The sequence below is a fragment of the Crinia signifera genome, chromosome 9 (assembly GCF_055691185.1).
Source record: "Crinia signifera chromosome 9, ASM5569118v1, whole genome shotgun sequence".
NCBI classification, from domain to species: Eukaryota; Metazoa; Chordata; class Amphibia; order Anura; family Myobatrachidae; genus Crinia; species Crinia signifera.
The window spans coordinates 104,961,664-104,976,249 of NC_139225.1; the positions used below are offsets into that span (position 1 = coordinate 104,961,664).

General features: G+C 39.1%; 1 protein-coding gene across 3 annotated transcripts; it reads left to right on the forward strand.

Moving 5' to 3' along the window:
- The first annotated feature begins 4,130 nt into the window (after positions 1-4,130).
- On the forward strand, positions 4,131-10,555 carry SLITRK4 (SLIT and NTRK like family member 4). Of its 3 annotated transcripts, none has more exons than XM_083159458.1 (2): positions 4,131-4,168; positions 6,969-10,555. In XM_083159458.1, exon 2 carries the CDS (start codon positions 6,969-6,971, stop codon positions 9,507-9,509), a length of 2,541 nt encoding a protein of 846 aa, XP_083015584.1. In that variant the 5' UTR covers positions 4,131-4,168; the 3' UTR covers positions 9,510-10,555. The 3 variants fall into 3 exon arrangements, with proteins under 3 accessions (XP_083015584.1, XP_083015583.1, XP_083015582.1); XM_083159457.1 differs by lacking the exon at positions 4,131-4,168 and adding an exon at positions 4,530-4,681; XM_083159456.1 differs by lacking the exon at positions 4,131-4,168 and adding an exon at positions 4,741-5,872.
- Positions 10,556-14,586: the final 4,031 nt, after the last annotated feature.

Genomic DNA, 14,586 nt, shown 5'->3' on the forward strand with positions numbered 1-14,586 from the left:
ACCGCCGCCCCTCGCGGGCTCGCTGCGCTCGCCACGCTTCGGGTTCACCTTGATCGTGGGGTGGCGTTAACAGTTGTGGGGGCCATTTCAGACTTCAGGGGGACTATTAGGGCTCTGTGGCCCATTTAACATTGTTTCCTATGGAAAAATCGCGGGCATTGAGGCATTGAACAGTAAAATCGCGTTCAATCACACTTTTAACATTGATCCCTATGGGAAATCGGGGGCATCGCGTCGCACCTGTTTTTTTAGTGCATGCGATGGCCGCGATTTTTTACCCCCGATGACCGCGATGGACATCGTGGGTGCCGTGCTAGGTAAAGAGTACCTTTTTTTTTCCCCCTATTCTATTTATAAAAAAATACTGTGAAACTACATCTCTTTCTGTCTCACTCATGCACAAACATAGAGGCACAAGGTAGCAGACTAGTTTTTGAAACTTTTGCTACAAGCAGGCTTGCTAGTATATAATAACTGACAACAAGGAGAATTTACAAACGCTTCTAAAAGTGAAAAGAGGTGATGTTGCCAATAGTAACCAATCAGATCTGTCTATCCTATTCTAGGATGCAATAGAGAAATAAAAAAATCTGATTGGCGATGTTGCCCATAGGAACCAATCAGATTGTATTTTCATTTTTAAAAGCTTTAGAAAATGTATACCAAAGAGGTAATGGTGCCCATACACTAGTGCGATTTGGTCACTTTTCACCAGATTCTGACGGATCGGGCCAAGAAATCATATGAAACATGGCCAAATCTCATGAGATTGGCATCATTAGATAAATGGGAATTGCAGGCGTCAGTGCACATCATAGATGCTTTTAAGCAGCTGCGATATATTGCATTCATGTTAACTCCCCAGGCAGCTCCCTGGGAGTCCTTCCATGCTATTTTTAGCTCATCAAGTAACTAATCGGATGCAAGGACTCCCAAGGATCATGGGAAATTGGATGCGACTTGTGCCTCAAACAAGTTTCAGTAATGTATGGGGGCCTTAAGAGGGCCTTTCTCATAAGTGTTAAATCTAATACACATTTGAGAAACACAGGCTCCAGAGGAGGCCAGTAAAAATACATGTATATATGAATTTTAAACCTCCCTAATAGAAAACTAATATGACATGCCTTTCACACATACAGTATAGCTACTGTATATCTCGGGTTTTTGTATGTGAATACACATCAACCCCGGATTTTCTGCATGTGTGAAAGGAAACAATCTGGGATTGATACCCCTTTTCGATCTGCAAGCCGGGTCATACCCAGGATTCTGTACCCGGCTTCAACCTGGCTTGTGAACACATTCACACTGGATTCTCCACCCGGCATAATGCCGGATGGGTGACATCATCGGGAGGTGGGATCGGGGAGGCGCTGGGAGATGAAAGCATCTCCCAGTGCCAGCTTTTGCATAGAAGTGAACGGGACCCGGGTCTCATCGAGCCAGGTTTCCTGTTTACACTGCACAGTGAACCAGGTTGAACTTGAGTTGGTTTAAGTGACTGAATGATCTCAAATATAGTCCTGAAACACAGCAGAGAATTCCATCTTGAACCTCTGAAGATTTACCATTGAGAACACTTTTTCTGGGCCAACACCACCACCCAGAGGCAACTCCTAATCTCTATCTGGCGGATATACTGAAGAGGTAATTGGATCCCCTATACGGAACTGCCAGCGGGGCTATATTGCTCTTGTCCCTCTTATAACAATACCAGTGAGGATAATCAAGAAATGGACTCTACATCTGCAAACTAGAGCTCAGAATAACAAGTTGTTTCATCAAAATACGGTACCGTATGGACTTACAACTAACATCAGTTCAGTCACAATACTCAATCTTATCCCCCCCCCCTTATTTTTAAGTTTTTTTCAATGGTCAAATGTTGACCTTTCTTACTGTGAAGTTTATATTGTTTTCAATTAAAAATTTTAAGATAAAAAAATATTTTAATGGTACTTGAATTGTTTAATCATTAATCACACTAAATATTGGATACTAGCGCAGTCTCTCCCTCCTTTTTTTCTCATGTTCAACCCTGGTCGCTACCTGGGTAGAAATGCTGGGTCTCATGACCTGGGTTATTTCAAGTGGTAGCGTTTCCAGCTGCCCAAAATCCCAGATTTTGTGCGCTCCCGTGCAAATACCCAGGATATTTAGGCTAGTGGAAAAGGGGTAGTAAGTTCATGAAGGAGAGACCTGGGAATTTGCTAGACCCATCAAATTCCCAGGTAAGATATCTGAAAGTGGCATTGCCTGCAATATGTTGTTACTCTGTGCTTTGCATGTTACAAGCTTGTTCTGTAAAAACACAGCAATCTTCATGCTCTTTATATAAAATATAGCTTGGCATACATTGTCCAATTATCGTGCAGAGAACTATACTAAGTATTACTAGGACTGACCAGTAATTATGGGTCAGGCATGCAAAATCATCAAGCATGTTGGATACAGCGGATAATTATTCAGCTGCATCTGACAGTGTAAGCGCTGCCATGGTCGAATGCCCAACATCTTCCCTATTCCTGCAAAGATGGGCAATGGGAAAACGTTTCCTAACCCTGGGAGGAATACAGATATTGTGGCCATACACTGTTTGATAATGCTGTGTGTGGCCAGAATATCTGATAGATTTCAGCTTGTCTGATGTACCCAGAATAAGCTTTATAAGGCATACAGTATGTGAGCTGTGCAGAGGGGCTAATGCATATGGTCAGTATTTTACTTACAAAGACAGGGTCACAAAACAACAACTGCAGTAAAATCCATTTAAATTAACCCTTGCTCCCACATTTAATAGAAAGTGCCTTCCTCTCTGATCCACAGAAGTATTTGACAGACAGGAGAGGAAAAAAAAAACAACGGATTTTCTCTCGTTAAACTCTATTACCTTCACATTCTTCACTTACTGTACCTAATTTATTTTCCCAACTGCCTTAACCCCTTCACCCCCACAAGACATTTAAGACATCACTTTTATAAATGACTTCTAAATGAAGTGCTGCCCTGCACAGGTTAAACCTTTCTCTCCCATAACTTTTTAAAGTTGACCTATTCCTTTCCTTCCCCCACTACCAACAAATGCCCTTGCATTCTGCCTCTTAATCTGCCATGCAAATCATTTATTTCCTTGCTTTATAATTCACCTGTACCAATACAGAACTCCTTCTGTCCTTAACCTTTCCTCCCACCTAGCTGTAATCACTTCTGTTCTGCCAGTCCTTCCACCTGCTTGGTCACTTTGCTTGTCCTTAGTGGAGAGTACACATATTCATTCCCAATAGGCTGTAAAATGGGATTTTAAAATAGCACCAAGTATGTTTGAAGGCAAGTAAAGTCTTGATGGAATTGTCTTTCTCTTGTGTATCAATATAGGTAGTAAACAGCACTGAGCTACAGTAAAGTGGCCAGATTTTAAACCATGTTCCCTAATTCATTTGAAAATACAAATCCTTTGGTGTTATTCATAAGGCTATTATAAAACTGCAATGACCGGTGTAGATTTTGCCAACAAAAATTACTTTATTTCAAATGGGTTTCTATATATTAATAATAATAATAATAATAATAATAATAATAATAATAATGATAATTAAAACTGTATTTTGCATTTTTTCAGGAATGTTTTAAATCATTGTGTAGAAATAAACACTGTTGGATTTTAAAATCAAGATCAAGAGTAAAGCAGGTAGTTTGTGTTACATCATCGCAGATGTTACATGTTGCATCATAGATGTGTTTCATCTGCATAAAATATCAAAAGCCCACTGCACCTTTCTTCACACAGCAGTGATACAATGTACTTATTATTCAGACCGAATAAGAGCTTGTTGCAGAGTTGGCAGGCTCAACGTTTTAAATATTGCATCAATTCCTTTGCATTAATGGCTATAGAGAGCTAAGGTGCCATGTTTTGGCTACGATCGCTTTTGCAGGATCTCATTACATATTATAACAGGAATCTTGTGGCAGACATACGTCTGCCATGTTGAGAGTTAGGGCAGCGCATACTGTAGATTACTGAGAACATTTGGTGTAAGAGAGAGGCACCCACTCAATGCTTAAAAAAAAAATACCCAAAATACCTTTACCCACCACTGTTCTGCACATAGCATTGCTTTACTGGAAACGATGTGGTCCCCATACACCTGCCTGGCCAAGCACGGTAGGGGGAGTTCCAGGCCAGTTCAGGCTCCTTGATCCAAATAAACTCAGCAGCATCATGAAATCAATAATGATTGATCTAAACACTCTGTATTGATCTAGGATCAGTGGAGAAGTCTTTACCAGAGAATTGCACCTCGGTTATGTTATTTATTTATTTATGTATTTATTTCTATGTGTGTATGTTTGAATTCCGGATTATGCTGTAGGGGGGGGGGGGGGGGGGTGTCACCCCTTTAAAGGCTTCCCAAATTACCTGTTTCTGTGCCTGTATTTATTTATTGAAAAATATCGATTGATATGTGTTGAGAATGTGGTGCTGTGTGAATGTGTAGTGTGTGTGAGAGAGACAGAGAGGGAAAGGAGAGAGGGGGAGAGAGGGAGAAGAGGAAAGGAGGGGGTGATAGGAGGAAGGCAGGGAGAGCGTGAGGAGCAGGGAGAAGTCCAGATCTCTTGGAGACAATCAGAAAATGCCGAACATTTCCATTTCCTTACATGGATCCGGATTTTAAAGGTAAGCAAACAGACCTGCAAAAATATTTCCTATCGTCATTAAGCAGGATAATATTTTTGGGATCGGTGATACTTCTACCCTACCATCATTATACAAGGTGATAGCCTTCCTTCCAAGTCTTGTTTCTTAGCCAGACAAAATCCTGCATTTCCATCAAGAGCTGATTTTTTTTTTAAGTTGTGTTTTTTTTTTTATTAAATGTTTTGCTAATTAATGCTGTCATTATCTTCTTCTGCGGGATCGATGTAGATTAGGGAAGTAAAATAACGCTCATGTATTGCACAGGGACTATAAAATCGCATGTGGAAAACCTGACAGCATTGCAATGAGTTAGTGGCATAGATCCTCTACTGGGAGCTGTCCAGCTAGCACCATGCATTTTAGGAAAATCCCCCCAAATAGTTGAGTGCTGTGCTTCCCTGTGCTCAGCTGTGTGTGACTGCTATATTCCTCAGTCCAAGGCTTCAAAATGGCATTTCTTGCCTGTGTCTAGCAGCTGAAGGGTTACTTGGTGGATTCTCTTTGTGACTGATCGCTGGAAAAAGGATCTGTGCTCCATCGGCAGCAAATGATCTCCCCCCTCCCTCCTCCCTCCTGTAACCACCAGACACATCCAGCAGCTATCTGACTGGAGAGACCCTCTCTCTCTCTGAGCCTGACACTCGCCACCAGCAAGCATTATCCCGTGGAAACACAGCTGACTCGGAGGCAAGAGCTTTATTCGCGTTGTGAGCCCCTTTGATGCAGCTCTTACGACCCCCTCCTGCCATTCCCCTGCCCTCCCATCACACAGTGGACTCCCCTTTGCAGCTCAGACACCAGAGACACACAGCAAGTTGGACCTGCCCCAGACCCCTTCTTCATCATCCAGCATCATCTCCATCCATGGGTACCACTTAATTTATTCCAATGCTACCTGTTCCTAATTAGCGATCTGCAGCTGCTGGAAGAGGATAGATTTCGGAGTATTGTTTCCAATTACATAGGCAGAAAGGAAGGAACTCCTGCACTTTAGCCTGGATGATCTGTGGCTGGATGTCCCCCTGTCCTACAGCCCAGGCTCATCTTCTGGAGGAGATATCTGATTGAGCACAAGAGCACCCAGCAGGAGCAGAGACCATGCTGCGGCAAAGCATTGCGGTACTAATCAGTACTATCGCAAACCTCAGGCATTTGCCACTGATATCATAGGTAACTGCTGTCTCTAACACTGACCTAGACTGGTGGTATATGTGCTCTCTTTATTTATCCTCTGTCTTCCTGCAATCTCTCCTACCTACTCTCTCTCATCTTAAATAATGTGGAGACAGCATGTGCTATCTGGGAGACTGTGTGACTGAGGATTGGTTTTGTGTGGAGAGAGAGAGAGAGATAACATTTATCAGGTTGCTGTGGTGAAAAGGGAGAGATAATGTAGCTGGGTTTCATATATGTAGAATGCTGTGCATTGGACTTGGAAGTTTGGTTAGCTGATACACAGGCAAATTATATTACATGAGATGCCAACTGGAGTATTTGTATACTGCTTTCAGCCTGTTTATGTCATGTATGGATGTCAGATGGTGAGCATTTCAGTTTTAAAGAGATGTTAGATGTACCATAATAATGTGATATCGATATGTCTGTGTGTGTGTGTGTGTGTGTGTGTGTGTGTGTGTGTGTGTGTGTGTGTGTGTGTGTGTGTGTGTGTTTGTGTATATATATATGTGTGTGTATATATATATATATATATATATATATATATATATATATATATATATATATATATGTACTGTATAAATCTATAGTATGTGTTGGGTTTTCAGAACAGACTAGTGTTGCTATACAAATGAAGTCATACTTAACATGAGATCATACCATAAACCTGCATACAGGTATGATTGCTCTGTCATACATAATTCTATGTCTATAAATAATATACTACATGTATTATGCTCTAATATGAATTATAGGTCTACATGGAATATAAGAGAGCGCTTAGAGAATCATTGATAGCTAATTTATTCTGCAGAGACACCAGACTAAAATATGTTATATGACATAAATCACGTCTCAGATGTTAGTGTGTGCATATATAAATGTCAGGAATGCAGTATATATATATATATATATATATATATATATATATATATATATATATATATATATATATATATATATATACAGTATATATATTTCACACACACACAGACATACTGTACTCTAATATGTGCATTCTGCATATGCCTTATAGCATACTTATATAATACATCACTGATATTAAGACAGTGTCTTTCTGTTTGCTTAGATGAATTGCTCCAGCAGCCTGAGATCTTTTTATCACTGCCTGAAGATGTTTGTGTGGCTTTTCCTGTTCCTCTCCACCCCAATCTCCTCCACCAACCCGGACTCAGAACTGACCCTGGAGATCTGCAATGTCTGCTCTTGTCTGTCAGTAGAAAATGTGCTTTATGTCAACTGTGAAAAGGTGGCAGTGTACAGACCCAACCAGCTGAGACCCCCACCGTCCAATTTCTATCACTTGAACTTTCAGAACAATCTTTTGATAATTCTGTACCCCAACACTTTCCTTAATTTCACACATGCCATGTCCTTGCAGCTGGGCAATAACAAACTGCAGAATATAGAGGGAGGAGCTTTTCAGGGGCTTAGTGCATTAAAACAGTTGCACTTGAACAACAATGAATTGAAGAGCCTAAGGGCTGACACTTTCCTGGGCATAGAGAACTTGGAATATCTCCAGGCTGACTACAATTTAATCAAGTATATTGAGCGGGGAGCCTTTAATAAACTGCACAAGCTGAAAGTTCTCATTCTAAATGACAATTTGGTTTCTTCTCTGCCTGATAACATATTTAGATTTGCCTCCTTGACTCATTTGGACATAAGAGGAAATAGAATCCAGAAGATTCCATACATAGGTGTTCTGGAGCATATTGGGAGGGTGGTAGAGCTGCAGCTGGAAGATAATCCTTGGAATTGTACATGTGATTTGTTGCCTCTAAAAGCTTGGCTGGAGAACATGCCATATAATATCTACATTGGAGAGGCTATTTGTGAAACGCCAAGTGATCTGTATGGAAGGTTATTAAAAGAAACTAATAAACAAGAATTATGTTCTATGGGGATCGGTAGTGATTTTGATGTACGGATATTGCCTCCATCCATGGAGACAACATTCACCACACCTGGGGGTCATACTGCTCAAACATCACAAAATCGACTGGCCACTAAGCCACCCAAAACAACCAATCCATCTAAAAACTCTGGGATAGTTTCTGGAAAATCTGTGTCTAACCACAGCCTAAGCCAGATAGTATCATTTCAAACGAGAGTACCACCTCTGTCACCCTGTCCATCACCCTGTCTATGTAAAACTCATCCTTCTGACTTGGGATTAAGTGTTAATTGTCAGGAAAGGACTATAGAGTCATTGTCTGAGTTGGTTCCTAAACCTCTAAATGCAAAAAAACTGCATGTCAATGGGAATTATATCAAACACGTGGAACAGGCAGACTTTGCAGAGTTTGAAGGTCTGGATCTGCTTCATTTAGGGAGCAATCAATTAACCTCTATTCAAGGAAATGTGTTCTGCAATCTTACAAATTTAAGGAGGCTTTATCTCAATGGGAACCAAATCGAGCGTCTGAGTCCTGAGATGTTTACTGGTTTGCACAACCTGCAGTACCTTTATCTGGAATACAATGTAATAAGGGAAATTTTGGGAGGGACCTTTGAATCCATGCCAAATCTTCAACTGCTGTATTTAAATAACAACCTCTTGAGAAGCCTGCCAGCTTACATTTTTTCTGGTGTGCCCCTGGCTAGGCTTAATATAAGGAATAACCATTTCATGTATTTGCCTGTAAGTGGCGTTCTTGACCAGCTCAGATCTCTAACGCAGATTGATCTGCAAGGAAACCCATGGGACTGCACTTGTGATTTAGTTGCACTGAAGCTCTGGCTAGAGAAACTGACTGAAGGTATTGTCATTAAAGAGGTCAAATGTGAGACACCTGTACAGTTTGCAAACATTGAGCTGAGATCACTGAAAAATGAAATTCTGTGCCCCAAGCTAATAAACAAGCTGCCCCCACTGTACACAAGTCCCATTCCTGCAATCACGTTAACAACTCCCTTGGGTCCTATAAAAAGCCCACCTGGTGGACCTGTACCTCTGTCTATTTTAATACTTAGCATTTTAGTAGTGCTTATATTAACAGTTTTTGTTGCATTTTGCCTTCTTGTTTTTGTCTTGAGACGTAATAAAAAACCTGCAGTAAAGCATGAAGGTATTGGGAGTCAAGAGTGCAGTTCTATGCAGCTCCAGCTACGAAAGCATGACCAGAAAGCACTTAAGATGGATGGGATATCTGCAGAGACCTTTTTTCCACAAACCATTGAACATATGAGTAAGAGTCACACATGTGGTCTAAAGGACTCTGAAGTTGGCTTTTCATTTGCTGATCACCAAGGGCAAAAGATGGTCCTTAGGAGCATGACTGAGAAGGATGGGGATTCTAGAAAAAGACTTAGCACAATTGATGAGCTGGATGAATTCTTTCCAGGAAGAGACTCAAATTTATTTATCCAGAATTTTTTAGAAAGTAAAAAAGAATACAATAGCATAGGAGTGAGTGGCTTTGAGATACACTATCCAGAAAAGCTACAAGATAAAAAATGCAAGAAATCTCTAATAGGAGGAAATCACAGTAAGATTGTAGTAGAGCAGAGAAAGAGTGAATACTTTGAACTCAAAGCCAAACTTCAAGGCACGCCTGATTACTTACAAGTCCTTGAAGAACAAACAGCGCTGAGCAAAATGTAGGTCATGCAAAGTAAACTGTACTAGAGACAATAATTACATGATGAAAAGTGCCTTTGTAGACTTTAAACTTCCAAATATTATATATATAGGCATAGATGCAGGTGATTTAGAGTGTCCAGTTGCTTATGGTTGCATATGTTGAAGGAATTCCTTTGTAGGATCTCATTTTCAGAGCATCTTCTTTCTGGACCTCTCGGATTGCACCAGACACTATTGCCAAAGGGATTATTTGTTATTACGACAAACATAATTAACCTCAACCAGAGAGGCATCTACTGTATATTTTCTACCCAAATGCAAAACGTCTGTCTCCCTGTGATTGGTTAGTGCAACAGAAAAACTGTTACCAGTGAAGGTATCTCCTATTACATCTACTTCCAAATGGATAAAACTGGTGAAAATGTTTGAGTTATTGTCTAAAGTCTAAACACTGTTTAAAAATTAATTATTTCAGACAAGTCAAAAGCATGCAGACGAACACCAGTTTCTTTAAAACAGTAACATTTCTGATAACCTTACACAACATAAAGAGGAAAAAATCATGTTAAAATGTGCAATTGCAGAAACCATTGATTACAATTCTATGAAAGTAAATTCAGTCACTTGAACCATACCTGTCTACACCTTAAAAACAAAAAAAATAATATATATATATCACATTTATTTAACAAGATATTTTCTTCTGCAAAATGTGAATTGAGTTAAGCTTATATATAAAAAAAGATAAAACATGTTTATTTGCAATCTGATCGGTTGCAATGATTTTCTTGATATGCTTGCCATGTGAGCGCGGGAAAAAGTATTTTTTTAAATAGAAAACAAAATTCATATATATGAAATACTTTGTATACTAAATAGAAATTATATGTACTCCTTAATATGTATTTAAATGCCTGACTTGTTTCTGTGATCACAATGCATTAATCTTTAAAAGTTATACATTGAGATATACCAAACTGATACAGGAAATGGTTGATGTGTAATCATGACTTGATATAATGTGATCAGGTAAAAAAATAAAGGTTGTCCACACACATTCTTGTGAATTCTAATATTCTACTGCGTTTTCTATTATGATGTTGTTTCCATTTACCTAGAGATTGGCCTATTGCAGTACATCGAATCAGATTTTAACCATTTAGCTAACAGTAATGTTGAATTTATATAAGGGGCTCAGATTGATTTACTGCTTTGTGATCCTTGCATATTTGTGTGTGTGTGTATATATATATATATATATATATATATATATATATATATAAAATTGTGTTTGCAATGTTTCTCTTGATAAGGTTTAATCATTTATAGTATGATATATGCTATTGTGTCTGCTGTTGTAAAAATACTGTGGGTCAAATTTACTAAGAGAGAACTTCTTTTGAAGATATTCTGTTGCCCATAGCAGTCAATCAGATTCTACTTCTTATTTAGCTAGCACCTTCTAGAAGATAATAGATCAAATCTGATTGGTTGCTATGGGCAACATTCCATCTTCATAAGAACTCCCATCTTAGTAAATGCACCCCTATGAGTGAAGCATCTGCAGTATTAAGTAACAGTACTTGTAATATAGCCTTATATGATTCACTCATATACAGATATAGTAGAACTCCTATTTGGCAGCACTAAATTCACAAAAGCCACGGGCAACATCAGAATCCCATTAGCTGCTGAAGTGCATGTCTGAAGGTTCTTAGAGATTTGATGGGACCCCAAACAAGACTATCATTCAGTTTAGAAAAAAGGTTTCTAAACAATATATTTTGCATCATATATACAATTCAAATAAAATAAGTACAGTAAGGTTACTGTATTTTATTTTATTTGCTTCTATGGGAATGTGATTTGCAAGCATGCATTTATGATTCCCCCAGTTTAAAAAGGAAAATAATGACAAGATTTTTACAATGCTTAAACTCTATTCAATTGTCAGTAGTGCAGCAAATTGATTGGGGGTGTGGGGTGCAATAACTACCTTCCTTTTAACTGATGCAAGTGGATAGGGAGCTGTAACTGGGATGCAGTGTCTGTGTTAGCTAATCTGAATGGTGTATTAGTGTTATGTTTCTGCAAGGCCTCTTATAATTGTGTTGTTACATTGCCAAAATGTACTGTGTGTTCACTGCTTAAATTTCAGTAAGCACTTCCAGTGGGGCTTATTCGGGACTCGTTGATATTAATTAGTATTATCAATAGTGCATGGAAGAAAATCAAACCTCTCAAATGTCACACTCTAGAGCCAAATCCTTCTGTTCTACGTTGCTTTTCATGTGTCTTCTATTCAATGCTGTAAAAGTAAATCCATCATTCCAGTGGAAATTTAAGGGCATGGAGATTGGAGCAAATGATTCACTTTGTGATAGTGGCAGAGTGGTTAGCATTGCTGCCCTTTTTCTAAATGTTATTGGAAGAATCATGTTGTAATAGTTTTAGCTGTGATCATTAAGTTTGCTTTTATGCTAATTTGTAATATGGTAAATATACTAGTGATGACAGGTTTAATCTCATATTTCCAGCTAGTACAGGCATTTCCAGGGGCGTATTTATAATGGGTGCAGTGTGCACAGTACACCTGCCCCCAGAGTCCCAGGGGGCCCACACTGCACATGCTGAACCCCTTTTTGAATTACTTACCCTACAGAGTCCAGCAACGGTGGAAGCAGCACTGCGGAAATCACCAGAAAAATGTCTGCCATACCATTTTTCCTGAGAACTGCACATATGCACTGGAGTCTGAGTGCCCTAGTGCTCAGACTTCACAATGCTGTGATGCATAAATCACTGTTGCACCTTTGTTACGAAGTTCTGTGCATGTGCAGTAGAGTCTGAGCGCTTTAGAGCATAGACTCTACTACAGTCTGTTACTTCCGGCAGAGAGGATGGGTCCCGGCCAGAGAAGGTTGCACACGGGCCTCCTCTTCTTTAAAACACCTCTGGGCATTCCCAACCGTGGTACTTAAGGCCTACTAACAGTGCAGGTTTTACTGATATCCAGGCTGCAGCACAGATTTTTGCAAAAAAAAAAAAAAAACACGGCACTATTTAAGTCACCTATTCTCAAGCCTAGAAATCCCTAAAACGTGGGATATTAGTTTGCCTCGAGGACCGTGGCTGGAAATGCCGGAGCTAGTGCATTCAGTGAAATGTCCCTCGAGGACTATGGACATCAGTGAAATAGGGTTAGAAAGTCACTAGATAGAACCTTTGTTGCCATTGTGTATGTGACAGACATACTTTTAAGCTTTCAATACAATGCTCAGTGAGTAGTATCCAATCTTACAGGTACAGTATGTTTCCATTTTTCAAAAGAGGTATAACAATCCAATTAGTCTTTGTGTGAATGCTGTTAATGCCTTCTGTGGAATAACAATATAGAGCATGTAGCATAGAGTGAATTAATGGACTGTACAATGTAATAGCTATACTAATGTAATATTCAAGATGAGGCACTGATGCTTTCAGGGGTGACAATGGGGCACCAGTTTACAAAAGTCACTATTAAATGACCAGTTTTTATAGGTAACTGTCTCCTACATAATAGGAAAATCATCTCTTGACTGAGGCATTGTTAAAAGGAAGCAGCAGTAATGTAATGTACTGCACCTCATTTGGTGTAGGATGAAAGGATTGGAATAAATAAAACGGTTCATGACAGTTAGATGATGGCTTTTTCTGTGCCTCCTTAGGGGGGTATTAAATCATCCAAGGGCCAGAAGGTTTTTTTGTGCCACCACTGGTGTCTTTAGGAGCTCGGCTAATATCAGTATCAAAATAAACCCCAAAGGTAGAAACTAATGGCATCTCTGTTGGTCTTCTCATTTTTATTGCCTAGAGGGATGAGCCAACTTGTGTGCTATTCAAGAACACTGAACAGTATAAAATAATAATGCTTTTTAAATCCCTTTCTTATGATATATATGTAATTGGTAATTGTCATACGTAACCTACAGGGAAAATATATTGCATGTGTTTAAAATTTGTTTCAAATTAGAAATGTACAATATATAAAGAAAAAATAAGCTAAACATTATATAATATCCACTCCTTCTAAAGGAAATTAAAAAGAAAAACTGTTTTATTTCACTTACAGACCAATGTGTCATTCACACAATGGGGGTTATTTTGGTTCACTCTTTGTGACAAATTCCTTCTTAGATGGACAAAACCATGTGCACTGCAGGTGGGGCAGATATAACATGTGCAGATAGAATTAGATTAGGTGGAGTTTTACTTCAAAGTGAGATCTTTATTGCAGTGTAAAAATAAAGCAGTCAGTATTTACCCTGCACAGAAACAAAATAATTCACCCAAATCTAATTCTATCTGCACATTTTACATCTGCCCCCCTGCAGTGCACATGGTTTTGTCCATCTAAGAAGAAAATTGTCAGAAAGAGTGAATCAAAATAACCCCCAATGTTAGAGAGTTTATCTGAATATGGTCCATTTAACTCCCAGTGGTTCTTGCTTTATTGTTGAATTTTATTGACTGTCATTAGCAGTGATGGTTCACTGTTCTACCCCTGTCCAGATGTAGTGAAGTAGGATGTGTTAATTACCCTTTATTACAGTTATAAGTTGCAACAATTTCTTTCTGCAAAGAAAGATACACTTATATGCAATAATATATCAGCGGGCATCTTATTGTAAGATAAACAAAAGCTACAAGCTATTACAAATAAAATTGATAATTAAGTTTGACATCTGGGTGGCCAGATTTAAATGGTTTTGACATTTCTGGAACAGACAACTACAATCCTACAGAGGGTTTTTTCCATCAGTGCACGGCCAGATTTACCACTAGGCAGCCTAGGTACTGCACAACATTCGGGTAATATTATAGACCCAATAGATGCACTTTTATAGTGAAAGTCTTTTGAGGATGTCCCCTAAACAGTGCACTCACAAGTTATTGGTCTATCATAAAATGATCTTGCTTCCACCCAGGTGTGTCAAAATCAATGTGGGGCAGTTCCAGTGTGTACAAGCAAACTACTACAGTACCTCATTGCACCACCTCACAACTACAGTTAGGCAGACTGACTCATTATAATGTGCTGCTCCGCTGCGTGCTGAAG